The sequence below is a fragment of the Fusarium sambucinum genome, chromosome III, assembly GCF_050947815.1.
Source record: "Fusarium sambucinum isolate potato_lamoka chromosome III, whole genome shotgun sequence".
In the NCBI taxonomy this organism is placed as follows: domain Eukaryota; kingdom Fungi; phylum Ascomycota; class Sordariomycetes; order Hypocreales; family Nectriaceae; genus Fusarium; species Fusarium sambucinum.
Window position 1 is genome coordinate 7,432,197 of NC_139292.1, and position 27,868 is coordinate 7,460,064.

Below are 27,868 nucleotides of genomic sequence, written 5' to 3' on the forward strand. Positions count from 1 at the left end.
ACTAATTATATAGTTATATTACTATATCTCTATAATTAATTTAAAGGACTATTTATCTTTAAGGTATTAATAAGTTTAAAGGTAGATTAAAAATATAAAAAGTCTACCTTAGGAAATGCCTTTATAAATCTATCTATAACTTACTGCTTTATTAAGATATATTTTATCTCGATTTTACTAAGTATAATATACTTATAGATAAAGTAATATTAAATACTAATATATTTAGACTTTATATATTATATAGGGTTCTTAGCTATAGCAATTGCACCTTAATTATTACTATAGATAATAATTGCGCCTAGTTTAATATTACTTAGGGCTATAAGTTCTTTAAATAATTATTATAACTAGATAGCTTCCTTTATTACTTAAGTCTAGGCTATATATTTAGCTTTATATAAAGAGAGAGTAACTATTAGTTATCTCTTAGAGCTCTAGCTAATAGCTCCTAATCCGAAATTAAAGATATATCTACCTATTAATTATTTTATATTCTAGTTACCTCCTTAGTCTATATCTAAGAAACCTTAGGGTTCTTAGATATTACCTTAGAGTCTAAGTTTAAGGTTAATTATACTATATAGATATTGCATAATCCTCTTAACTGCAGTCCTATATTCCTTAGTTAAATTGCCAAGGTATTAACTATATAAGGATATACTAAATGCAATATCTAGTCTTATTCCTAATATTATATATATTAATAAATTAATTATATATATATATTAGTTTATAAATTCCTAGTTAGCCTTATATCTATTAACTAGGGAATTAAACTTTAATATTATAACTAGTATTATATTATAACTATATTCCTAAAGGTTAAATTCCTTAAGGACTTTTTAAATATATATTAATTAGGATAAATAAATAGCTCTATTTACTTAATTATATTAAATAGTTATCCTAAGGTAATATCTATATAGTCTAAGATTAGTTATTTTAAATTATAATAAGAGTTATAACTTAATATTCTTAATCTCCTCCTTATCTAGGCTAATAATTAAGAGATTATTAATATAGACTGCAATAAATATTATACCTTTAATAAAGATTCCTATATTTAACTAAAGCAGCTTAAATCTAAGTTTATTAAGGTAAAAGGAAAGAATAGTATACTAGATATATAATACTTACTTTAATCTATATAATACCTTATTTAACTTATAGATATAATCTATATTATTATAAAAACCTTTAGGTTAGGATATATAGATATCTTTATTAATATTGCTATATAGGAAGGCAGTCTTAATATCTATTTATTTAACTTTAAGGTTAAAGGCAGCGGCTATTATAAAGATAGCTTTATAGCTTATCGGTTTAACTATAGATATAAATATCTTATAGTAATTAATCCCTTTTTCTTATTTAAAGCTATATATAATAAAATGCGCCTTATATTAAAGGATTTTACCTTTACCTCCTTATTTAACCTTATATACCTATTTACTATATAATATATTAATATTATCCGGTTTATTAATTAAAGTCTATATTTTATTCTCTTTAAGCAATTAGAGTTTATTTATTATTACTTTATTCTATTAAGTTAAGGATAAAGACTATAATGCTTATTTATATATTTATAGTTTAGAGAGATTAATTAATTAAGCGGCTATAGTAATATATATTATAAGGAGATTAAATCGGTCTATAGATTTAGTTTATAATTCTTTATTTAAAATAAGTATATATTATAGTTATCCTTAAGAGGAATAGGTTTATTAAAGCAATTAGAGTTTATAGTAATAGTTAAATACAGCTAGACTTAGGATATAATTATTAACTTATATATCGCTAAATTAAGGGACTTATATATCTATTTAAATAATAATTATATTATAAATAGGTTTATTAATTAGCCTATCTTATTATACTTATTTATCTTAGAATTATCTAGTTATATTATTATTATCTATACTTATATATATAATTATAATATAGTTAATCTTATAGTAAGTCTTTTATCTCTTAGTATATATCTTATTATTTATAGCTAGTTAATATTAATAGAGCTAGAGGAGAGGGTATTTATTAAAGATAGTATTATTAGATTTTAATACCTTATTATTATTTATAAAGATAATATATATTAATAAGTTAGCGCAGGTAAGGAGTTTATATAGGATTATAACTGGCTTTATCTTATATTTCTTTAAGTCTATAAGTCTAATATACCTTAAGCTGCCTAGAGTATAAAGATAACTAAGATCTAAAACCTTATAATATTATTATTTATATAGTATTATTAGCAGAGTTAAGTATAGGCTAAGGTTCTTAGTCTATATAGCTCTTTTAAGGATATATAGCCAGTAGATATATAAGATCTTGCTATTAATAAGTATTATTATTAGTTTCTTAAGTATTATGCAATTTATTTATTTAGTAATTCTATTTTATTAATATTGCTTTATATTTATATAGATAATCTTAATTCCTTTACCTTAATAGAGGAGTTAAACTTCTTCTAATATATTCTTACCTCCTCTATCTAGTTAAAGGAACCTGCATTATCTTAAGGGTAACTTATAGTAATTAATAAGATACTTAAGTTTATTAATAAACTTAGATTTCTATTTTAATAGGAAAACCTAAGTTATTTATATAAAGTTATTTATAAAGGTAATTTAATATCGTTTACCATTAAGTCTAGTTATTAAAAATAGTCCGGCGATATCTGCATAAAGACTCTCAAATAGATAGGTTCCCTTCTTAATTAACTATTAATATAGTTATATAACTATATATCCTTATATATAGGAGATATATATATATCCTAATCTTACCTTATTTATTCCTATAACTATAGTTAATAGTTTCTTAATGCCTTATTTACTAAGGTAATTAAGGTATTTATATTAAATAGTAAGGTCTTAGTTTTAGATAGTATAGGCAAAGAGAGTAATATTATAGTTAATCCCTTCTTTATTAATAATATATATATTATATTGCATTATTGCTATAAAGACTATCTTATTATCCTATATAACTATTACTTTCTTATTATTAAAAATAACTTAGGCGCTATTCTTTAAGAGCTATAAGACAGAGATAAGGTTAATATATTTATCTAGGATAAAGAGCAAGTTACTAAGTATAATAGCTCTCTTACTCTTATTCTTAGCCTAGAGATAGTATATACTATATCTCTTTATTATTATCTTTATATTACTAAGATTAGTAATAGATTTATTAACACTAGATAGCGCCTTAAAATTCTTAGACTTGCATATTATATAGCTTATTACTCTACTATCTAATATATAGACTTTAGAAAAGTATTATATTATATTATCTTATAATTAGGCTATTCTAGCGAAGTTATTAAGGACTAAGATAAATACTATATTAAGGAAGTATAAGGCTACTATAATTACTTCTCCCTCTAGGCTATTTTATTATATTAAGGATATATTTAAGTTATTATTTCACTAATATTATTTTTATACTACTTTAAATACTTTAGCTTATTTAGGGAACTTATATTCCTATTTATATTACTTATCTAGATATTATATTCAATAGTCTTCTTCTTTATAACTAGTTTAATAGCAGTATTTGCAAGAAGTATAAGGTCTTAGATTATTTTAGAAGTTACTTTATCTAGTAATAAATATAATTTATATCGCTTTATTATTATCTTATTATTTTTATCTTTATTCTTCTTATTTAGTAAATTAAAGTGTATTATTAAGGGTAACCCCTTTCTATATAACTATAATTCCTATATATATTAAAATAATATTATAGTTTTAATAGAAGATAGTAAAAAATATATTATAAGCAGATCTAAGGCTAGTTAAGAATTTATTAATAATATATAGTTTAAAGAGTTTATAGTCTAGACTAAGGCAGCTAAATCCTACTATAATATCTCTAATTTCTTATCTAAAGGCAGATATACTATTAAATTAACTAAGGGATATATCTCTCTATTTCCTAGCGAGGTCTATAAATTTAATACTTCCCTTAGGTTTAAATTAGAGATATAATATTTCTATTATATTATAGACTATAGGTTAGCCTTCTGCAACTTTTTAGGCATTATAGCTATAATAGCTAAGGATTATATAGATTGCCTAGGTTTATTTAGATATATTTAATATCTTCTCTATATCTTTTTTATTAAGATAATTACTAAAGCTAATAATTCTAAGTTTAATGCAGATAATATATTTCTATTTAGACTAATTGCTTAAACCTTTAAAGAGAGAGACTAAGTCTAGTCTAATAACTTATTTAACTATTTTTAAGGATATCTTATTAGAATTATTATTTTAAGGCAGTATTAATAGTTAGGATATACTAAGGTTATTATCTAAGTATCTTAATTAAACTATTAATTATTAGTTTAAAGTTATTATTTATATAATCCTGGTTTATTAAATAATCTAGTCCTTAATATATTATATCTTATATTCTAGAGTTATAATATATAATCTTATATAATTTATATAATAAGATATTATTAGCCTTATTATCTATTATAAATAGGGTATCCTGGCTTATATCTAATTAAGACTATATCTTAATTTACTATTATATATAGTTATAGCTTATCCTTATTTTAGATAATTATTATTCTATATCTATACATTTAGCTAATAATATATAGCTTATTTTAATATCTAAGATTAATATTGCGCTTATTTCTAAGTCTATATCTTCTATATATATATCCTATAGATTAGAATAAATACTTATTCTATCTAGGGATATTATATTAAGTATATTAGATATTATTTTAGTATACTATAGGCACATAATACATCTATTATATATATTGCATTTATTATCTCTTATTATAACTTTCAGTCCCTAGAGTTCTATTAATAATACTTTAAATAGACTATTTATAATATAGGATAATATTATCTCTATTATAGTTAATAGAGAAATACTTAGGTAAAAGGAAGAGTCTTTAATTAATTATATAAGGTCTATCTAGTCTAGATATATATTAATTGCAGCTATTAAAGTTAAGAAATATTCTTTATTAAGGAATCTAAAGATTATAGGCTTTAGGAATAGTCTTAGATATAGGTTATATATAGATAATATCTATATAGCTTTATTTTTCTTATTTTCTTAATTATATAGAGTTTTTTCTAATATTATATAAGTTTTAATATCTTTAAGGTTACTTTGCGCTAGCGGTAATATAGCTATTTTATTAATATATAATTAGAAAAACCCTTTATTAAGTTATTTAGGCAGTAAAAGGAAGAACTTTTAATCCTTAATATAGTTAATAAATAAGATATAATAACTTAGCTTTTTATATATATAGCTATCCAGGCTTATAACCTATTAAGATATAAGAGTAATAATTAAATAAATTAATTAAAGATCTAAGTTAAAGGACTGTAGATAGGAAAGAGATATATATGTATATATAATGTAATTACGTGATCGTACCCGTGATATCCTCCACGTTCAACACATTCGTCGGCTTTCCGCTCTGTCGCAACGATGAGATGCTCAAGCTTGGAATCGCTTTTGCTCAAGATATTCCGATATCTTCCATGCTTCTCAAGCCGTTTCCCAACTTTCTTAAACCTCTTGTTGCACCGATAATAGCCCTCCCCAACAGAATACACAACAAGAAATTCGAACGTATCCTCAAACCAGAAATCCAGGCACGTCTTGCAGAGTATGATGCGCAGGCAACAGAATCCGAGAAACCTCCAAAGTCTGAACGGAACGACTATCTTCAGTGGCTAATCGAACAAGCCAAGGATATTGGCAACCCTAAGAACTGGCAGGTCAGCGCCTTATCAGAACGTGTTCTTTTGCTCAACTTTGCATCTATACATACAACCACCTTTTCTGTTACCCACGCTCTCCTCGATATCGCTGCGTCACCTCCGGACCTTATCACCGAGTTGCGAGACGAGATCACGAGCGTCCTTCAGCAACACGATGGACAGTGGAACAAACGTGCCGTCGCACAGCTAGAAAAGCTTGATTCCGCGATTCGTGAAAGCCAGCGCAAGAACTCCATCGTTTCAGTCGCAGTCTCACGTACCGTTGTAGCAGAGAAGGGTGTTACATTTCCATCGGGTACACATGTGCCCAAGGGTCTCAGGATAGCCGTCCCTGGTTACTCAGTACTTCAAGACCCCGAGATTTACCCCGAGCCGAAGAAGTATGTACCTCTACGCTTTTACAACGCTCGACATGATGAGAAGGATGGATATGTGAAGAGTGCGCGTAATGCATTGCCGACAACTTCGCAAGACTTTCTGGCCTGGGGTTTGGGGCGAAACGCATGTCCGGGAAGGTTCTTTGCATCGAATGAGATCAAGATGATGATAGCGTACATGTTGCTGAACTACGACATTGAGCATTTGGATGAGAGGCCACGAAATACGTGGATTGTTCAGAACAGGATTCCTCCCATGAAGGCTACGTTGAGGATAAGGAAGGTTTCGGAATAGATAGTCGAGACTTGATAGTACGTACAGCGTGATTGGTTGAATATGGAAGGATTGGCTTGGCAAGCATGCGGTGAAATTCGTCGTGAGATACTCAGTGAACTTTTCACGGTATAATACAGTACAAAGATAACACCTAAATCCTTCGTTTCAGTTAGAGAGTAGAACGAATACGAAAACGAGGACTTGGTAGCAGACGAATGTATTATACACGTAGTCTACTCGATGGGAATGGAACTTCATGGTCGTGTCTTCTTCTATTAATATGCACCATTGTTCACACAACATACTTCTTATTTCCTTTATCTACGACATCAAAGTCTTACAGCATGACTGAAGAAACCCGATTACACTGGAAACAGTCCAATGCAGGCTACTGGCACCGAGATATCGACGAGTGTGAACAGTTCTATCAGCATTACGCGAAGAAAGAACGCCGTTGTTATCCCGTCACGGCATGCGCTTCTTTCCAAGTCAAAGTTACGAGCGTGAATCCGGATGTCAATGTCGAAAGCGCTTTGCAGAATGCTTGGGTCTTTTTGCGGCATAAACATCCGACCTTGGGGTCTCACGTCGAACACAACGATGAACATGATATGTGGGAACGTTTGTACGTACCTTTTGACGCGAATGAGGATGTCACGTCCTGGCTAGACTCGACATTTAAGATCATAAATATCATAAATACTGATAAGAGTGCACTTTCGTGGTTCAACAACGAAGCACCCTGTTTCCACATGCCAACGGTGTACATGACCAATTCTGAACTGGGCACACAACAAACAGTATTTCTTCGATGCCCTCACGATATCACTGATGGAGTTGGTGTCCTTCAACTACTCGACCAACTCTTCACACACGCCTCTTTCTTCTATGGACAGGCCAGCGGGTTTAAATATCCGCTACCCGACATTGATCTCGGCACACGACTGTCTCCTTGCTTACGAGTCGCTGCTTCTATTCCCCACTCATTATCCGAGACTCAAATGCAGCGATTCCATGAGCTTCAAACCACCAATGGCGACGTTTACAATCACCCATGCTGGTTAAATCTGCCACCAAGTATTTACAACGGTAGCGCGCCTGTCATGAAACGCATAGCTATCTCAGCCTCTCGGTCCATATCAACCCAAGTCTTGGCTGATTGTAAGAATATCGCTCTGGGGGTCAGCCTGACACATGTCTTTACTGCTTCTTTGACCATGGCCCTCCGTGAGCTTCAACCTCGACAAGAGGAGGCTTATACCGCTCGATATATTGGCAGATCCATGATCAACATTCGTCCTTACTGCCGTGAACCGTTCAACAGTCTTGACCATGCAGCAGCTGCATATCATGCTGTGTCAGCTCAAGCTCTGGGTATCGATGTCAAGATACCCAGCTCAGCTGACGATGGGACGAAAGTCGATACTTTATCAGAACTAGCTATCAAATTCCGAGACTTCTACCAGCAAATCAAGCCAGACCGGTCCAAGGATACATACGAACAAGCTCTCTTCGCACCTCAGGTATTCCAGTCTCTTTTTCCACCACCTGCTGTAGATCCATGGGCTGTGCAGAAGACACCTTGTTGTCCTGTTTCTCTATCCTCCATCAGCAACCTGGCTACCATAGTGCGTAGCTCTGACAGTGTCTTTGAACTCTCCCAAGTATGGGCTGCCAGTGAGCCCATCAATGCTGGGGTGGTAGTATTTCTCGGTTCATGGGATGGTCAGATTGAGCTATCCAGTGTTTTCAACACACAATACCACAAGGAGGAGTATATGGAAAGATTCATTACGAATATTCTCACTCATGTGTTCGAAGGTCTTGGTATTGATGCAGATGGTCGTTAAATTGCGGTGGTAAAATAGACAGGATGCGTTATACGTGTCCGCTGATGGGTTTCTTTCCAAATCAGATAGACCCTTGTATTTCCTTACTTCAATGTATATTTTCTCGACATCAAAGTTAGTTTCCAACCAATCTTCGATCCTTGATATCACTCCTCCCCAGTCGCAAACTCCCCATTCCTGATCTTCTCACTAAGCACCTGGTTAGAAGTAAAGTAGACGGCAAAGTCCTGGCGTTTCTCCAACAACAAATCAGTAACCATGCGCCCAAATACTATCTCGCCAGGAGGATTGAGATGCGTCCTGTCGCCAGGCCCCCAGTTGTAATAGTCAGAGTTCTGTGCCCCAATTGCATTGACATAATCCGTGCTCGCTTTGTTCAATTCGAGGTAACCCGCACCGACATCTCCAGCAGCGGCGATTGTTTCAGCAGCCCAATCTTTGAGATTCTCGACAACTTGTCCACCTGAGAATGTGCGTCGTGACAATGATGTGATGAAGATCTAGTTGAAGTTAGCTCGAACTGAATCTAAGATGTAGATCAAGTAAAACGTACTGGCGTTCCTCCGGCGTTCTTGATATCATTACCAATACTGACGAGATTAGAATGGAACTCATCCAGTTGCATTATTTTTTGATCGTTATGACCAAACTGAATTGTGACCACTGGCTCAAAGTCACCCTTGGCAGAGCTGATATCCCGAATGAGTGTATCCCAGCGGCCGCTGGACTTCCAAGACACAGTTGTAGAGCCACTCACGCCTCTATTGTCGCCTTGAGCGGGGGCCTTGAGATACGAGAGGAGTCCATCACCCCAGCCGCCATTTACAGCGACGGTGGAATCTCCAATCAGGAAGAATTTCGGTGGTTTTTCTGCCCTTGATGTAGGGCTTGCGTGGGTGAAGCCACAAGATAAAACCAAGACGATGGTAGAAAGAAGTTTCATGTTCGTAGAACTTTGTATGACTTATACCGGGTACCGAGCTGGATCGTGTTGGCGAAAGAAACCGCGACAAATTTGTCAGACCTGTTTGAGAACAACTTCGACATTGTGGCTATTATACTGACTTAAATACACAAGATACTATACGCGCAACAATCACAGGTAGACATGGGAGTTTGGACGAATCTAGAAAGTCGGAACGTCGAAAGTCTCGAATTGATGTAAGATCATCGTTGCGGGGTTGTCGATGTAGTCGAGCCAGGGTGGCCTCGGGTTAATGATACAACGAAAGAATTAAGGCATGTATCTGAAGTGCACAGCCCAAAAGCGGCCCAATTGGATGTTCAACTAAATAATCACGTTCTAAATACGTTGACCACAGTCCGTTGACCCAGTTGTCTACTTTATTCAACAAACCGCCACAGTGATCCAGACTGAGTAAAATAAACAAGGTCAACACCATTATGATGCTCTTGAAATGAAATATCATACTGCCTTGACGCTTGGACTGATTGAGGTAGGTAGTATGTAAGCTAGGGTGAGCTACAGGAAGCATGTTACACCTCGAAAAGCAGCTAGCCCCAATAGCCTTGCGACTGGCAAATCTGTTTGGATGCACATGGCCCAATTTCTCTCATTGTAGATTGTCATAGTCTTACTTCCAAACGGGGCCATCTTTCAGTTAGCCTTGACGGTATAGCACTAATATCAGATCGGTGATAATTGTCTAGCAGATCCACACTCCACAAAGCGGAGCAGAGGCTCAGGTGAATACATTAGCCAATTCTGACTACCTACCTCCCTCACACCAGCCAATACACCAGGCATGAGCCCGCAGCAATTCTAACTCTTGCTCTCACATATATTTGTCACTTCTGATTGATTATTTGAAGGACGTATTCGTCTTTATATTGGTGTAAATAGTTAGAAAGTGATACGAATCATAAAACTGTATCTGTATGATAAAAAGAGGATAAACCTTCAATTGATATGAGGGCTCGAACCAAGGGGCTCGAGCCCCACAGGCTAACACGTGAAGACCCACGTGATAGCCCCAACGTTATCATCAACGTTAGCACGTATCAAACAAGAGCCCTTTGCCGTCCCTGTGGACAGTCCGGCGTTCAATAAAGACTTACCAAAGCGAAGTTATCAACTGTGTTAGCCGTATTGGGGCCTTAGAATGTCCAAAAAATGGAGTGTCAGCGAAATGTGTATCATGTGTGGTTGAGTCTCGATAGATAGATGCAGATATGGTTTACAACTCAGACAATAAAGACCAATATGTCTAGAAAGTTTTCGTATCGAAATATCTGTCTATTTCAAATTCAAAATATCTATAGTATTATAAAAACAACTAAGAATGGAAAGCTCGCTTACAGTTCGACAAATGTGTTATTGTGTCACATTTTGTCGGATCGAGCATTAGTCATTGTTCTTATTACTTTATATGAACAGAACCGTATGACTGTCCAATCACAGATATTGTATTCGAGCCAAAAAGGTATTATTAGTTAGTAACTGGTATAGAGTTTCCTCTGTATTTCAATGTAACGTTTAATTGTTACAAAGGCATGGCATCAGTTCTACACGATCGAAGGATAAGAGGACACTATTAAGCAAACGGGCTATTTGTAGGTGGAGAACAAGAATATAATATGCAGTAAGTAATTAAAATACAATTAATATCAGCCATGACTTTCTCGCCTTCATCTATGTTGAATTGGAGTTGTCGGCGCACGACCACGCGCCTGCGCCTCCAGTCGCCTTGTAAGCTTGGATAATATCCAAGATGGACCCATAGGTACCAGCAACCATCAGCACTGTACCAGCGGCAATCACAAAAATACTCCAACCACAAGCCAACAACCACCTGGGAGTCAAGCTGCGCTTTTCCCAGTTGTCGTAAAACCACATGAATCCCATAGCGTGAAACGACAAGAGACTACCCAGGAGAGCCCCAATCAGCGAGACAAGGGCGTAGAAGATGGGAATCGCGCTTGCGATGATGTAAGCGATGATAGTCACACAGAATGTGCAGCCCAACCAAGTTGCCCAATGGGTTGCCGAGTTGGAGGTGAGATGCTTGGTGTTTCGCAGAAAACGCACAAGCATGTACTTGGCAGGTAACTAAATAATGTCAGTTGGGAAACGAACTGAAGGGAGTGATTTGTGCTTACATGTGACACCAGAGTAATGCTGACGATTAATCCTGGGATAGCCACGCCGTAACTGGCTTTCTTGATGACCATACCAGCCGACCCAAGGGCTGGGGATGACACATAAGAGCCACAGAAGTAGTACATGACTATGCCAACAGTAACATATAGGGCAGTGACGATGGACTGACAGATGGCGACAGCTTTGTTGTACTGTTCCGGCCTACGCATCTCGGCCACAATGGCGAAGAAGCCTGGGGTACCACCATAAGCCGAAACATACGAGCAGATGGCTGATACAGCTTGCACAAAGGTTGGTGTCTTGAAGAGCTGATAGTCGGAAACCCAGGTACCGTCCTGAGGGGCTGCGTCGGGTCTGTCCTGTACTCCCGTGGCGATAGTCACCATGAGAACTAAGAAGGTCAGTCAATCATTCATCATGTTGAAAGAAAGTCGCAAACTTACCCGCGATCACAATACTGATGACACCAACCCATGCAAGCCAGCTCATCTTGCCCAATGTTCTGATACTGGATAGTCCAAAACCCAAAATGGCTGCGATACCAATGAAGATTGCAGTGCATGCTCCATGTGAGGAAACCGCGTTGAGGGCGATGGATAAACTCAACATTCCAGCACCAGAGACAAAGACCCAGTCTGAAATGGTAAGCACTTGTCTGAATGAGGACGTAGAGAGGATATGAGAACTTACTTAACCACATGATGAACCCAAAGAACTCTCCTCCTGCCCGACCAAACATCATGGCGCCTGCATCGTCAATCGCATACACATGCCTATGACGAAGCTTGAAGACACCGATAATATAGTCAGACCATGTCGTGATGAGGCTGATGGCGACAAGACAAAGGACGCCTGGTATCAAACCTAGGGCATCAAATGTCGCTGGGATTGATAGGACACCGAGGCCAATTTGTGTCTTCATCATCAAACCAGCAGTACCGACCAATCCGACCTCGATATGCTGTTAGTTCGTCCAACTCAACGATGATTGGGGGGATTGTACTCACACTTCGGTAGTCGGGACCCTCGCTCGAAATCTCTCCGAAGACGGCATCATGGCTGGAATCGTCCTCATGCCCGCCCTTGTTCCACTTTGAAGGTGTGTTGCCGAAACTATTTCGGCTTGTAGTTGTTGGTTGCGCGATATGATCCATTGTTGTTACCAGTTGGAAGTGTCGTGAGTTCTCAAGATTGAGGCGACGGCTCATGTCATGTCATTATCCCCTTTAAAAACTCTGCCATTCGTGACCGTCCAAGCTGGCAATTTTTGGCCATTGAAAAGTGTTCGCTTAGGCACGGAACCATATTATAGTGGGATTCTCAATTGATGTCGCTCCACTTGGCTCACTCAAATAGCGGAGTGTTTCCGGCACCTCAACATCCGCTCGAAAAACCGACGATCCCCCATCGATTACTCCGTATTTACCTAACATATCACATTATATACCCCGGCATGTCGCATTGAGAAGCTTTCCCATCAAGTAACATTTACCTAGCTGGCCAGTCGATTCCCTGGGGTTTGTCGGACATGTTCTCCGTAGTCTAACTCCTGGTCACAACGCGGTTGGTCTGAAACCTTATTATTGAGTTTATTCTCATGCAAAACAATAAACTTAAATTCCACACTGCCCATGCATCGAGTTGAGAGTGTATCCATTTGTTTCGCATCGACGTTGAACCCTTCACAGAAACACCTCCAGACTTGTACATACACGCTGCGGACATACTATCCTAGTTCTCACTCTAAAAGAACCTCAATGATGCCAATGTTCTGTTAGTGGCATCACTATTGACAGAATTTCTGGTCTCCCAACAACATGGCGTCCCGCAAAACCGATCTATATTTGAATCATTCCTTGGTGAAATAATCTATAAGACGCTCATTATCGCGCAACCCATAAGCCGTCCGCTTGTATACGTAGTCGTCTGGATGTGGCAGTCTGTTTTTTGCTCTTCTTTCTGCCCACTCTTTCTTCTTGCCAGAACATTTCAGTATGCCTTCTGTCACAGCATTCAACTTTGGACATGATACTAAGAGATCATCAATCTCCGAAGGAGTTGTTTCATCGCAAATGTAGAAGCAAAGATATCGTAAGTGTTTTGCGTTTTTGCAGGCTTTGAGTAAATATGGTTCAAACTTTGGTTCAAACTTGAATCCCTGCAGTGAGAGTACTCGTAAACGTGACGAGTGAGCCAATATCATGTCCGCCAACGCATTATGCATCTCTTCAGTTGCTCTAGCAAGCCGGTAGTCGTCGCTCTTCAGAAATATTGCTACAAGTGGTGCCTTGCTCTCAGCGATAGACGCAATGTCGGCGATAGCGAGGTTTCCTCCCAGGTGATCCCATCCGATGCCGCAGTTGAAGATCCTCAGGGCAGTCATGACCGGCATGATCTTGTGTATCCAGTCAGATGCGCGGAGCTGTTCAACCTTCAACGTATGAAGTGTTGAGCGCCAGTTTGTACAGGCTTGCACAAAATCGCTTACGTCACTTGATTCCCACATCCAGTAACCCAAGATGAGTTCCTGTAGATGAGGACACTGAGTGGACAGTGTAGAAAGTGGACGGGCGCCGTAGAGTGCATTTCTCCGTCCGATTACCAACGATGTCAGATTAGACGAGAGATGAGGCAACAAGGCATTGACGAGCCAAGTGCTATCTTCGTCAATATCTAAGCGTTTCAAATTGGATCCTGCAATTCTAAAGCCTTCTGCGAAGTGAAAATGGGCGAAAGGGATACATGGAATGTCTTCGACTATATCAACAGGATAATGGTACGTTTTCCCATGATACAGTTGATCACCCGTCTTGTAACGAAAGTTTTCAATCTGTGGGCACCTGGCGAACAAGGATCCCATGTAAATGATATGCCAGTCCGTTGAGGTTTCATGATCATTCTCGCGATTGAACTCCAGACACTCCAGACACTCCCGATCCCCTAAAGGCTCCCGATCCCCCGAAGGCTCTTGACACTGCATACAATGCCGAATCTCATGGCAATCCGGACTATTGCGGTCTCGAATGCGTAGGCCCTTGAGGCTGCTGCAGCAAGATGCGATTTCCGTCAATAGCATCAAATTGATGCTGAATCTGTCGTAGTTGCAGAAAAGCGTGAGACACTTGACGTGACTCCCAAGAGAAGGTCTGAGTCTCAAACTCAACAGGAACAGCCACTGTGTTTTCACACATGTGATGTCAGGATGTGAATAGATGAATGGATCAACAATGGACTTGAGCTGCTTGGACGAAGATGAGAGGGATAATAACGTCTTCCGTTTGAAAGGAGTGGGAAATTGATCGACAAAGCCGACAATTAGCCAGAGGATGTCGCCTGGTAGACGTTTTGTCCGACCTTGGAAATGTTGGAGTAGAGTTTCTTGACCTCCCGTGTCACTCTCAAACTCCAAGCATGTTGAGTCTTTGTCGGAAACGGTGTTTAAATTTAACTCCCACGGGGGATCATGTCCAACCAACTTGATTAGTGTACCTTGTGCCAGATCGAGTATCGTGGAAGCCGCTATGCATCGTCGCAGGGCATCCAGATTATCCCTGTCTGCCCACATAATGTCTTCTTCCTTGTCAAAGATCTCGAATATTCTTGTTCTGGCCAAATTGGTGCCGGAGACAATCCTGCGAAACTGTTTGCACACCTTCATGATATCGAATTTTCGGTTGGCTTGGAACACGCAGTCTTGTTCTAGTGTCGAATGGAGAGATGCGTAGTTGTAGGCTGACGATTCTTCGCGTTATGTTGATTGAGGGAAAATTACTGGTGTATGTGCAGTCAAGGTGTTGCCCATAACGAATGGAAATGTCAGAAATCTCAAGAAGCCTTTGACATTTTCGAGAAGCCGTCATACAAGAGAATGTTGTCAAAATTTGTTGTTCCAAAATAGAGAATGCGAGGATTTCAGTGCATTGGGTTTTTGGGGGGGGCATCGGCAGACTAGGGTCAGACCTTCACGCCGCCGGGCCAACAACCAAGACACCAAAACTTTGCTCATTTTAATTACGCTGTCGTGTTCCATTCAATGCGTCGAAAACACGTCTCCATATTGTAGACGGCCAAAATTGCAAATGTAAATTCCAATAATACTACAATGCGATGGGGGGAGAATGGCGAACAAGAGGTTGCATCTCTATCATGTCGCCGAGAACCTGTAGTGATGTTTCCAAGCAAAAGAATAATAATTACAGCCTGTCGCAAGTGTAGGTTAGGTCTAAAGACTACACCAATGATCTTAGGCTAGCGACATGCTCTTCCACCACGGGTTGCCAGAGCAATAAAGGGCACAATCGTACTTGAAATGCTCAAGAAGAGCACTAACCTCCAGTGCCACTCCGGGAGCATATCTCCAGTTGATCTCTAATTCCTTGTCTCAATCATGGTGAAGTTTTATCCGTGGACAGATAAAACTGCGCCTCACCCTTCAACGCCACCGTTCAATTAATCATCATCTCGGTGCCCGTGGGCACCGCTACAGGAGTATCCACTGCTGCTCAAAATTTTCGGGATCAGGGATATGCATAAAGAAACCTTTGAACAATCTTCATGTGCATCTTAAATAAATATGATAGTGCAGTCAGTGTGTTTTACTCCGAATGGTCATGAGAGTAATTGGTATGCCCGATAATTAAATTATAAATCTCTATTTGCAGCCATGTTCTGGCCTCGTGGGCAGGCTGTGACGCAGATGTGCCAGCAATCACGTTGCGTTGACTTGAGCTCGTCGTCGGGCATTGTCGTCAGTCAGCTTTTCGATTGTAACGGTATGTGCCAGCTGGGCGAGCTTAAATATTCTCGACTTGACTTAGGTAGTACCAAGATCATAAGGACGTATCTGATTCTTCACCTTCGATTATTACGGTACCTTGGACTGTGCCGGTTGAACAAATCCACATTGTGAACAGATCCATTTAATTCTGAAGGTCACGTGGTTCGTTATGTCAAATTGGTCTTCATCAACGGGTAAAGTGAATAATAAAGACTAAAAGCACATGGAAAACTAATTTTTTATTACAATATAACCCAGGAATATGGCGCTTACGTTTCTCCTCATTATATAACATAGCATTACAATATTTGACTGCAAACATGATTCTGACAATGACTTAGCCCGGTAATCACCAAGTATAGGTTAGGTGACAGGATCCAACATTAGACCCTCATAACCAGCGACGGGCTTGTTCACTACACGGATAGATTGATGCGCAATTTCGGAACTTCCTGAAAATGTTTATCTAGTAATTTAAATGGATAAGTCTTGTAATTGACAGCACAATCAATTAGGTATGTTATACTGTCTCCAATCCGTATCTGATCTATTTACTTTATGTATTCTTAGATTGGATTAAACTCTCCTACTGTTCTCTGTGCACGCGATCTCCAATCACTCTCGTAGTAAATGAACAGATTGCATTTCATCTCAATTATTGCTGGGTCTCAACTGGATGGATAAGATTCGCCTCACTCTCTGGCGCCACAGTTCGGATAATCCCTGTCATCGTCATCTCGGTGCCCGTGGACACCGTTAAGGTTTGGCCAAGCTTCTGTACGTCATGCCGCTAACAGTCACTCCAGTCTGCCAACACCCGCTCAGTCAGCGCCGTATTACTGCGCCAAGGTGTGCTTTAGCCCAGGCACTTCATCAGTCCGGGATGCGGACAGTCCGTACAACCGTAGTGATCCACTTTCTCGGTCCCCCGATGCCGTAGCCCTTCACAGAGAATGGGACTCCCTTGTCTTGGTCAATGTTAGTACCGGCAATTGAAAGACGCGGCGATCCGGACCTACGTAGCTTTTTATCTTATTCACCTTTTAAATAAGTGTCATCTTGTGAAAGACTGTTGGTTGAAATATCTGATTAATGCTTATTTACATCATCTCTCATTCATCTCTTACCTTGGAACATATAAGACTTTAACACAATCATTTCCCCATTCTTTGGAGGATCACGATTGAGAGTACAAGCAAACTCATCATGGCACAACACAAGGAACACAACCCTTCCAGTTCCTCAACGACACTTCAAGACACACAAAACACCGACAATGCCTCAGATCACGACTACGATGCCGAGATTCACCAATTAGCTCGAAGAATCACCAGCCAGTCCGCGACATCTGGCCATGGTCCTCTATTTCCCCTCGGCGAAAACACCTCCCTCGATCCCGAAAGCCCTCATTTCAATCCCAAAAAATGGGCCAAAGCATACCTCAAGACGCGCACCGCTGCCGCAGACGGAAACACTCCCCGAACAGCAGGCATCGCCTTCAAAAACCTCGACGCATTCGGCTTCGGCCAAGCGACAGACTTCCAAGATACTCTAGTCAACATTTTTCTCAATGCCACCAGTCTTGTGAGAAAGATTGGCGGGTACAAGGGTCAGCGTATCGACATCCTTCGAAACGTCGATGGTCTTGTTGAAGCTGGTGAGATGCTTTGCGTTCTGGGTCCTCCTGGATCTGGATGCTCTACCCTACTTCGCAGTATCTCGGGCGAAACACACGGCTTCCACCTCGGCGATGATACAGTCCTCAACTACCAAGGTATCCGACCCGAGCAGATGAAGAAAGCTTACAGAGGTGAAGCCATCTACACTGCCGAAGTCGATCACCACTTCCCTCATTTGACCGTTGGCGACACACTCTACTTCGCTGCCCGTTGTCGCTGTCCACCAAAGGACAAGCTTCCCCATGGCATCACTGCACGACAGTATGCCGAGCATTTGCGCGATGTCATCATGGCCATGTTCGGTATCTCACACACCAAGAACACAAGGGTTGGAAACGACTTTGTACGCGGTGTCAGTGGTGGTGAACGTAAGAGAGTTACCATCGCAGAGGCAGCTCTTGGCTACTCACCGTTGCAGTGCTGGGACAACAGTACACGAGGTCTTGATAGTGCCAATGCCGTCGAGTTCTGTCGTGTCCTTCGCACACAGGCTGACGTCCTCGGTATTTCTTCCTGTGTTGCTATCTACCAAGCACCGCAGAGCGCTTACGACCTTTTCGACAAGGTCGTCGTCCTGTACGAAGGTCGCCAGATCTTCTTCGGAAGAACAGGTGACGCCCAGGCCTACTTCGAGGACTTGGGCTTTGTATGTCCTGAGCAACAGACCACGGCCGACTTTTTGACATCAATGACCAACCCTATTGAGAGAATCGTTCGTCCTGGGGCCAATCCTCCTCGTACTTCCGACGAGTTTGCTCTTGCGTGGAAGAACAGTCAAGCTCGGTCCAGACTCATCGACGAGATCGACTACTACGTGGAACAACACCCATTCGACGGACCCGACCTCCAACGATTCTCCGAATCACGACGACTCGACCAAGCCCGCGTCCAGCGAGAGAAGTCTCCCTTCAACCTCTCTTTCTGGCAACAGTACACCATCAACCTTTGGAGAAGTGTCAGGATGCTTGTCGGCGACCCAAGCATCACCCTCACCATGCTAGTCACCAACGTCTTCCAGGCCCTGATCGTTTCCAGCATCTTCTACAACCTACCGCACAACACCACCAGTTTCTTCCGTCGCACAACCCTGCTCTTCTTCATCGTCCTCATGAACGCTTTCAGTAGTGTTCTCGAGATCATGACTCTCTATGAGAAGAGGAAGATTGTAGAGAAACATTCCCGCTATGCATTCTACCATCCCAGTGCCGAGTCCCTGGCAGCCATGGTCACCGATCTTCCTTACAAGATTACAAACGCGATTCTGATGAACACGACATTATACTTCATGTGTAATCTTCGTCGCGAGCCTGGTCCCTTCTTTGCATTTTTGCTCTTCTCGTTTGCACTCACGATGTGCATGTCGATGATGTTTCGCTTCATTGGCTCATCGACCAAGTCCATCTCTCAAGCATTGGCGCCCGCATGTGTCATTTTACTGGGTTTGGTATTGTACTCTGGGTTCGCCATTCCGTCAGCCTACATGCACGACTGGCTTGCTTGGATCCGATGGATCAACCCTGTGTTCTATGGTCTCGAGAGTGTGTTTTTGATCGAGTTCCATGGCCAGGAGTATTCTTGTTCTAGCTTTGTTCCCAGTGGAGCTGGTTACGAGAACCTGAACTCTGGAGAACGTGTCTGCAACATCGCTGGTTCTATACCTGGACAGTCTTTTGTCAGGGGTGAAGATTACCTACGAACTTCATTCGGTTTCGTCAACAGCCACCGATGGAGGAACTTGGGTATTCTAATCGTATGGGCCTTGTTCTACATGACTCTCCACCTTTTGACAACCGAGTACGTGGCTTCGGAGCGCTCCAAGGGTGAAGTCTTGGTCTTTCTCCGTGAGTCCTTACACAAGGTCTCTGGCAAGCGTGTCAACGATGAAGAGTCCGGTTCCAGCCTGCCCGTTGGCAAACAGGAGGCTCCTGGTAACTCGAGCGAGAAGGTCGAGGTTGAGAGACAAACATCTGTCTTTCATTGGAATGATGTCTGCTACGATATCAAGATTAAGGCAGAAGAGCGCAGGATTTTGGACCACGTTGATGGTTGGGTCAAACCTGGCACATTGACAGCTCTCATGGTAAGCTTCTTGGTCCGCTTCTTTTGCAATGAAGTATCTGACTTGTTTCTAGGGTGTTTCGGGTGCTGGCAAAACCACCCTCCTCGATGTTCTCGCCAGCCGTGTCACCATGGGCGTCGTTTCTGGTGAAATGCTTGTCAACGGTCACCAACGTGATTCTTCCTTCCAGAGGAAGACCGGATACGTCACCCAACAGGATCTGCATCAGGCCAGCTCAACGGTACGAGAAGCTCTTCGATTCAGCGCCATCCTTCGACAACCAGCCAAGTACAGCAAGCAGGAACGCATCGACTACGTTGACACTGTCATTTCGCTACTGGGAATGGATACCTATGCCGATGCCATCATTGGTGTTCCTGGTGAAGGACTCAATGTTGAACAACGCAAGCGACTCACCATTGGAGTTGAACTTGTTGCCCGGCCACAACTTCTTCTGTTCCTTGATGAACCTACCTCCGGCCTTGATAGCCAGACTTCGTGGTCTATCTGTGATCTCATGGAGACATTGACCAAGAGCGGTCAGGCCATATTGTGTACCATCCACCAACCTTCGGCCATGCTCTTTCAACGGTTCGACAGACTTCTTTTGCTTGCCAAGGGAGGCAAGACTGTCTATTTCGGCGAGGTTGGACACAATTCGCAGGTCTTAATGAACTACTTCACTCGCAACGGAGGACCGGCTTTGCCTCCCAAGGCCAACCCTGCTGAACACATGCTTCACGTCATTGGAGCTGCTCCAGGCGCACACAGCGACATCGATTGGCCTGCTATCTGGAGGAGGTCACCCGAGTATGAGTCTGTGCAGAAGGAGCTTCAATCGCTCAAGTCTGAGGGTCTATCCGGTCAAGCACAAGCTTCGGCTGGTGATGCTTCTGAGTACAAGGAGTTTGCGTCTTCATACCCAACTCAACTATGGGAAGTGACCAAGCGACTGTTCCGAGGGTACTGGAGAAACCCTCAGTACATGTACTCCAAGGTTCTTCTATCTGTCGGCGCTGTAAGTCACGTTCTTTACTGATCATGTCTCAACTCACACTAACATTTCTTCCAGGCCCTTTTCATCGGACTCTCCGTGATGGACAGCAGCAACACGATTCGTGGACTTCAGAATCAGATGTTTGGTGTCTTTCTGTTCTTGACCATCTTCTCCCAGGTATCTGAACAGATGATGCCTGTCTTTGTGGAGCAGAGAACTTTGTTTGAGGCTCGTGAGCGTCCTTCCAAGACGTACTCATGGCAGTCTTTCATGTTTGCCAACATTACTGTTGAGGTTGCCTGGAACTCGGTAAGTGAATCTCCATCCTGACCATTGTTGAAACTCTTTCCTGACACTTCTTCAGTTCATCGGTGTCTTCTCCTTCATCGTCTGGTACTATCCCATCGGCCTCTACCGCAACGCCGAGTGGACAAACCAGGTTGACTCGCGTGGCATCACCATCTTCCTCCACGTTTGGATGTTCTTCCTCCTCGCTTCGACATTCACGCACATGATCATCGCTGGTCTTCCTGATTCCGATACCGCAGCGGGCATTCTAAACCTGATCTTCATCATGATGTTCGCTTTTTGTGGTGTCCTCGCAGGCCCTGATATCCTCCCTCGTTTCTGGATCTTCATGTACCGAGTCAACCCTTTCACTTATGTCGTTGAAGGATTCCTCGGTACAACGCTTGCGAACGCACCAGTCACTTGTGCTGCGAATGAGATTCTGGACTTCAAGCCCACGAACGGATCTACTTGCAGCGAGTTTCTCTCTTCCTACATTTCTGAGCATGGTGGGTATCTTGAAGGTGGAAGTGGAAGCAGCACCACCGAGTGTCACTACTGTCCCATGGCCAACACGAACTCGTTCCTCAAGTCGATCAACATCAACTTTGACAACCGCTGGAGGGACTTTGGATTACTTTGGGTTTATGTCTTGTTCAATTGTGCTGCTGCTGTTGCTATTTACTGGTTGGTTCGGGTTCCCAAGAAGAGCAAGAGCAACAAGGCGTAGATGGTTGTTTCTCATAGACGGATGGTATTGGACATCGTGTTTCATTAGTTTTGCTCTATCTTTATCTTGCCATTTATATTGTTTTAGACATAGACATATACATCATAATACATTCATAGAGACAATCAACTACCTTCCAATCATCCGTGTAATTGTACTTCAAATCACTAAACAAAAGCTCATGTGTCAGTCGAAGAGTCACTTCATCTTTTCTCTCAGCAGAGAGATGTTCATACCATTATTTTCTTAGTAGAACAACATTAAGTCGCGCATATGTAATGTAATACATTCGCATTTCGTTCTCATAATCATTCATCTATATAAATACATCCCCAATTATCAGGTACTTTCTGCCGCGTTGTAGAATCTCATTCAGACCGACGCCTGCTGGTGATGCCTCAGAAGTACAGCTATAGATACATCTACCGGCAAATAGTACCATACGGCCTTGACAGTAAGTCCTCGGTGCAGTCCTTGGTTGACACTACAAGCTAGGCTCCATATTATTATCCAACATCATAAAGATCTCCTGGTTCTGCCCGAACCAACTCCCCAGCTCCATACCATGCGTAAATCCTCCATAGTCTACCGCATTTCCATGCTGACCCATTACCTCATTCCCAAAGCCTACACCACCACCATGCTGCGTCCCATCCTGAAAGCTCTGCATACTTGTCGGCATGTTCATGTGCCCCGGAAGAGGAACACCCGCCTCAACGAAAAGCATCTCAAAAGGCGTGTCGGGTATTCTACCTGATGCTTGAGCCGATGTGTTGTTTGCTCTGGAGCCTACATACTTGCAAGCTACATCATGCATAAGCTTGAATAAGCGCAGTTGCTTTCTGTAGACGTCAGGGAGATCTGTGGTGATGTGTGCTGTCTCAGCCACAGCTGCCAGGTTCTCCAGGTGCGCTGGATCACATGTCTCGATGGCGCGACAGAAGAGTACCATAAACGGTATCAGAGGTACTGCCATGAACGCCCTGTGTTTCTGTCAGTGTCTGACCTTGCTCATGTGTAGAAGTGTCTTCTCTTACCAGTGCACGTAATGCTCAAGCATACCGGACTCGGTGTCCCGTAGGATAGACAAGCATATCCTGTGTTCATCAAGTGCCTCCTTGGCTACCTCGAGACACTCATCACAGAAAGCGGAAGATGTTGAGGACGCGGGCTTGATGGCTCGGTAAACAAGACAGAGCATTGACAGATATGCGATCTTGTCAGCTCGTTGGAATAGGTCAGTCGATGTCTCCCCAACACTGATTCGTGTCGTCTCGATGAACCGGTCCTTCACTCGTCAGTCTTTGAGTATCATTCTGCATCCCGTTTACATACCTCTGCTGCATTTCTACCAAGGTAGAGTCTCTTCAGATCCGTCGCAAGGTTTCTCGATCTAGACTCTCTTTCATCATCCGGTTGCATCAAAGCTCTAGGGCTATACAAATCTTCGTAGACTCTTCCTTGCAGGTCGCAGAAGTTTGTCCATTTGGACAATATCGGCGGTAGGTCATCGCTTCCAGTATATTCCAATGCTTCAAAGTTCAATGTGATTTCGCCAACGCGTATGAGACAGGGTCTGCTGAGGCGCATCGAAAGCAACTTGTCCAGCATGTGTATCCAGCATACTATTTTACCTCTGCGTTGCTTCTCTTCTCGTGTCTCTGGCTTGGAGATGGTTTCGCGAATGAGACCGAGTCGTTGACACATTTGGGCTGAGGCTGCGAGACAGTTCCATGATAAAGATATGCGGCATCTGTCAAGGTAGTACGTGGCCTTGGGAGATGTCAGCGGTTAAAGCCAAGTGAGGTAGTACAAATCTTTACTTACAGCCATGTACAGAGCCAGGACATAATCGGCTGTGCATGGTAAATTGAACGGGAGACTCGCCAGTATGGTTTCCAAATTCTGTCGACAGAGAAGTCCCTGTGTCTTGAACTCATTCTTCAGGGTTGAATCTGGTTCAGTCTTATAGCATTCCAGTAAGAGACGTTGTAGACCTGCGTGGGTAATGATAAGATCGGCGAGTGTTGGTTTGCCAAAGTAGACTGTCATGAAATACTCAACAAACTGTCCAATACTCTCAAGTTCGAGACACCAAACGCATCTCAGCCTTGGAGACTCTAGAGCCCATGTCAGTATGTCTACATATCATTCTAATGGTGGCTTACCTCTAAGCTTCTGTATAGCGATCATAGCTAAATGAATCGGGGGAAGTTGATAACCTCCTTGTCCCATAGGATTAAGAGTTTGCTGGGTATTGACAAGTTGAGGATCTGCGTTGCCGGCATTTCCTTTGCTCAAGATCTTTCGCAACTCATCTAGGTTCTTCTCTAGTTCATGCACATAGCCCGGGCCTTTGTTGCTGTCGACTAGTTGCTGTAGAAAGTTGGTTGCGAATGTCGCTTGGGTGGTGAGTGTGACATCTTCCTCCAACTCTGGAGAAGCATCATGGTTGCTTCTTAGTGGTTCCGATGGGGAGTTTGTGTACGATTGAGGAGTCACATGTGAAGCCAAGGCAGTGTGGATGGCCGATGAGCTTCCATGGAGATGAGCAGGTGAGGTAATGTTGTTAACAGCGCGGCTGATTTGATCCAGCTTTTGCGAGATGTCGTTCAATTTGGCTTCACTAGAGTCCAGCTTAGTAATTCAGCAACTTGTATCATGATTTCAACTTACTAGCCATCAGACACCAAAGCACGATGTCGCTTGGCTCTTTTCTTGAAGCCAATTGGGTATGAACATGGTATTTGCTTCCTTTGACATGGCCCACAGGGATCCTCACGATCGCATTTGATCTAGATTGGTCAATACATACTTGCATGGCATGTCCCACCATAGCTAACCTTTCGCTGTCTGCATTGGTCACACTGGCCAGGACTTGTTAGTTGCAGTGGCACCACCGACCTGATGGAGAATATGGCGGGAATGATATGACTCACGGACAGCTTTTGTTCCGGGATCCGTCGCCTGGAGGAGACGCTGTTTTCCTCTCCGCCGCTATCCATGTTGTCCATGTTCATGACCGGAAGGACAAGTACGTAGAAGCTCGTTACAATCTTTCAGCTCCTCAATATCTGTACTCCGTATGTAATTTTAGACCAGATAATGATGACTTGAAAGGGCATTTGCAAGGGTTCCCGCCGCGCACTCCGCGGACCCCGTCTCGTCATAGCTAGAGCGCGGCATTTCGGAGACTCCGAGAGACCGCCCGCCACGTTCTAACGAATACGAAGTGAAATTGTAACACAAATCCTTCCACACGTAACGCGCTTTTCATTCAAGCCCAATGGTGTTGACTACACATTGTCGCGTCATCATTCTCAACACAACAACCACATATGCACGAGATGTAATTGAAACAACGCGTCAAATGAATGCCAAAGATCATCAATTGTAATATGTTTCCTCTGCTACATTCAGTTGTCCTCTTTCTCAATCTTATCCATAATCTTGGTATCATTAAGATACCAAGTTAACGACTCCAAATCCTCCGTCACGTGCTTCTCCGCCAACGTCCACCCATTCCCAAACCAACCAAACTCATCATCATCGCAATATTTGTACTCAAAATCCTCCCAACGAGGATTACTCATTGTCCGAACGCAGTGCAAACTACTTCCAGGCCACAAAGCTGTTATGCGACCTCTCTTCTGCTCCTCACGAGACGCGCCCTGCTCGTACGTCTTGTACCAGGAGTTGCACTCCTCCGCAAACACGGTCTGTTTGAAGAACTCATCGCAGTAATTGGTAAAGGCCTGGACCATGCTGCGCTTGGGCTCGATACGAGAGATATTGTCGTAGGCCATTCGCGCGAGGATCTTGCTGATGTAAAGGTTTGTCTTCTCGATGACGAGGAGAAGACTGCCAGCTCCAGGCATAGAGTTGGGACCCATGGATTGGAAGAAGTTGGGAAATCCATCTGTGCAGACACTCAGGTACGTCTCAGGGCGCTTTTGAAAGCGTTCGCGTAAATTCACACCGTCAACTCCGTAAATCGGGAAACTTCTGTTGGCGGGAGAGGTCTGGAAGCCGGTTGCGCAAACGATAGCATCGACTGGGTGATGCTCTCCATCTGTAGTGAAAACGCCAGTCTCATCAATCTTGGAGATACCGCAGGTGATGGTGTTGACCTTGGGAGATGACAAAGCCTCCAAGTATCCTGGCCCAGGTGACATTCGCTTGCAATAAGGTGAAAACTCGGGCAACAAATGATCGTAGATTTCCGTCTTGCCCTTCAGTCTCTGCATCATCGACTCTTGGGCAATTTGTCGAAGGTTGGTCTGTTCCTTGGATCCACGGAAGAGAACTCCAAAGTTCTTGTTAATGTTATACTCGATGGTTCGTCTGTATTCCAGGTATGATTCCCGGTCTGTCTGCCACTTCTTCATCTCGTCGGCCGTGTAGTTGAAGTTGCCACCTGCTTGTTGGATTCTCTGTCGTGTTTCTGGATCACCGAAAAGGCCGACGATCCAAGAGCGGCCACGGACGTAGTGGTCCATATGCTTGACATCGGGCAATAACGCAGGCACGATTTGAAGACCGCTGCTGCCAGATCCAATGACGGCGACAGACTTGTTCTGTTTACCGCGTTAGCAGAGACAACATGAACGTCGAATATCGCTTACCTTCAAGTCAACTTGAGGATCCCAGTTGGCACTATGCAGCAGATGACCCTTGAAGGACTCAATACCACTGATATCAGGCCACTTCCACTCATTGAGAACACCTTCACCCGTCACAAGAACGTCGGCAGAGTCTTGGTACTCTTCGCCTGTGGCCAAGTTCTTGAGCTGCACATACCACTTGTTGGTCGTTTCACTCCATCGTGCACCAATACACTTCTGTTGAAAGCGCATGTGCTTTCTAACATCGTATTTGCTGGCAACATCCTTCCAATATTGAAGAATCTCGGGCGCCGATGCGAAAAAGGAACTCCATCGTGGTGAGGATTCGTAGGTCAACTGGTAAGCGTGTGCTGGGACATCTATATCTATTTTAGCGAAGGAGGCCTTGACGATGGAGATAGCAACTCACCACATGCGCAGCCTGGATATCTAAAGACGTGGCGTCGTGTCAATGTTTTTCGCAAATTCGTTATGAATAACTTACCTGTTCTCAAACCACGTTCCACCAAGGTCAGGGTTTTTCTCGTAGATGACCAGATCTACATCAGGCACTTGCTTACGGAACTCAACGGCACCACATATGCCCGAGATACCACCGCCGATGTAGATGACCTTGAGAGGCCTGGCTTGGTCCATACATCGCTGTGATGATGATGGCTTGGTCTTTTCCTGTGGCATGGTTCGCGTAGGCGAATGAATCTCCGTAGTACTGACGCTTGGAATTTTGGAAGAGTAAGATGAACTGGAAGCAGTAACGTTATTTGAGAGAAAGTTTGGCATGTTGCCGATAGAGATGCCACCAGAGTGAGGCATGGTGAACAAGAAGAAGTCAATGAGTGCAATGCGATGCTAGTATACAGTGAATGAATGAATTAACGACGAAATACAGTAAACGCTTATATAGATGTCTGAGTTAACTGATAGTACTACTGCACGTCAAGCACTCTCTCTTCCTAATTGGGTACATGTTATCACACGAGTAATTCTTTACCATTGAGACCATTCCGGACCGATGTTCTCTCCATATTGATACCATTGATACCACGCCTCATGATACACGTCGACTTGACATTCTGTACCCCGCGTTTGTAGTCGCATTTAGTTCGAAACTTAGATTGACAGTCGCGGTTAATGGTACCGTTAGTAGGCGGTTGTTGTTTCCGATGGTGGTCTATTGGCCTGTCCCCGCAATTCATCGGCATCGCTAACCGTAGCTCACTCGTTATCATGGGGATGATGTGCAATTTCGGTATCAATGGCAGACGACAACTCCACTGATTGGCAAACCATCTATAAAATATTGAGACAAAGAGA

At 42.1% G+C, this 27,868-nt stretch overlaps 8 protein-coding genes across 8 annotated transcripts; 3 read left to right on the plus strand and 5 right to left on the minus strand.

Moving 5' to 3' along the window:
- Positions 1–5,483: 5,483 nt before the first annotated feature.
- Positions 5,484–6,446, plus strand: FSST1_012658 (cytochrome P450; the record flags this gene model as incomplete). Its single annotated transcript, XM_083235903.1, has 1 exon — positions 5,484–6,446. One exon carries the CDS (start codon positions 5,484–5,486, stop codon positions 6,444–6,446), a length of 963 nt encoding a protein of 320 aa, XP_083082354.1.
- A 326-nt stretch (positions 6,447–6,772) lies between these two features.
- Positions 6,773–8,278, plus strand: FSST1_012659 (uncharacterized protein; the record flags this gene model as incomplete). Its single annotated transcript, XM_083235904.1, has 1 exon — positions 6,773–8,278. One exon carries the CDS (start codon positions 6,773–6,775, stop codon positions 8,276–8,278), a length of 1,506 nt encoding a protein of 501 aa, XP_083082355.1.
- A 146-nt stretch (positions 8,279–8,424) lies between these two features.
- FSST1_012660 (rhamnogalacturonan acetylesterase) lies at positions 8,425–9,221 on the minus strand (the record flags this gene model as incomplete). The annotated part of the gene is made up of 2 exons (XM_083235905.1): positions 8,425–8,778; positions 8,832–9,221. 2 exons carry the CDS (start codon positions 9,219–9,221, stop codon positions 8,425–8,427), a joined length of 744 nt encoding a protein of 247 aa, XP_083082356.1.
- Positions 9,222–10,931: 1,710 nt separating this feature from the next.
- Positions 10,932–12,553, minus strand: FSST1_012661 (transmembrane amino acid transporter protein-domain-containing protein; the record flags this gene model as incomplete). Its single annotated transcript, XM_083235906.1, has 5 exons — positions 10,932–11,348; positions 11,399–11,790; positions 11,843–12,034; positions 12,090–12,360; positions 12,407–12,553. 5 exons carry the CDS (start codon positions 12,551–12,553, stop codon positions 10,932–10,934), a joined length of 1,419 nt encoding a protein of 472 aa, XP_083082357.1.
- Positions 12,554–13,248: 695 nt separating this feature from the next.
- On the minus strand, positions 13,249–15,057 carry FSST1_012662 (uncharacterized protein; the record flags this gene model as incomplete). The annotated part of the gene is made up of 1 exon (XM_083235907.1): positions 13,249–15,057. The coding sequence occupies one exon, from the start codon at positions 15,055–15,057 to the stop codon at positions 13,249–13,251; it is 1,809 nt and encodes a 602-aa protein (XP_083082358.1).
- A 2,325-nt stretch (positions 15,058–17,382) lies between these two features.
- On the plus strand, positions 17,383–21,929 carry FSST1_012663 (ABC-2 type transporter-domain-containing protein; the record flags this gene model as incomplete). Its single annotated transcript, XM_083235908.1, has 4 exons — positions 17,383–19,935; positions 19,988–20,932; positions 20,987–21,220; positions 21,276–21,929. The coding sequence occupies 4 exons, from the start codon at positions 17,383–17,385 to the stop codon at positions 21,927–21,929; spliced, it is 4,386 nt and encodes a 1,461-aa protein (XP_083082359.1).
- Positions 21,930–22,413: 484 nt separating this feature from the next.
- FSST1_012664 (uncharacterized protein) lies at positions 22,414–24,934 on the minus strand (the record flags this gene model as incomplete). Its single annotated transcript, XM_083235909.1, has 7 exons — positions 22,414–22,912; positions 22,967–23,217; positions 23,265–23,702; positions 23,757–24,049; positions 24,098–24,555; positions 24,606–24,724; positions 24,773–24,934. The coding sequence occupies 7 exons, from the start codon at positions 24,932–24,934 to the stop codon at positions 22,414–22,416; spliced, it is 2,220 nt and encodes a 739-aa protein (XP_083082360.1).
- Positions 24,935–25,345: 411 nt separating this feature from the next.
- Positions 25,346–27,367, minus strand: FSST1_012665 (flavin-containing monooxygenase; the record flags this gene model as incomplete). The annotated part of the gene is made up of 4 exons (XM_083235910.1): positions 25,346–26,506; positions 26,555–26,919; positions 26,964–26,983; positions 27,039–27,367. 4 exons carry the CDS (start codon positions 27,365–27,367, stop codon positions 25,346–25,348), a joined length of 1,875 nt encoding a protein of 624 aa, XP_083082361.1.
- Positions 27,368–27,868: the final 501 nt, after the last annotated feature.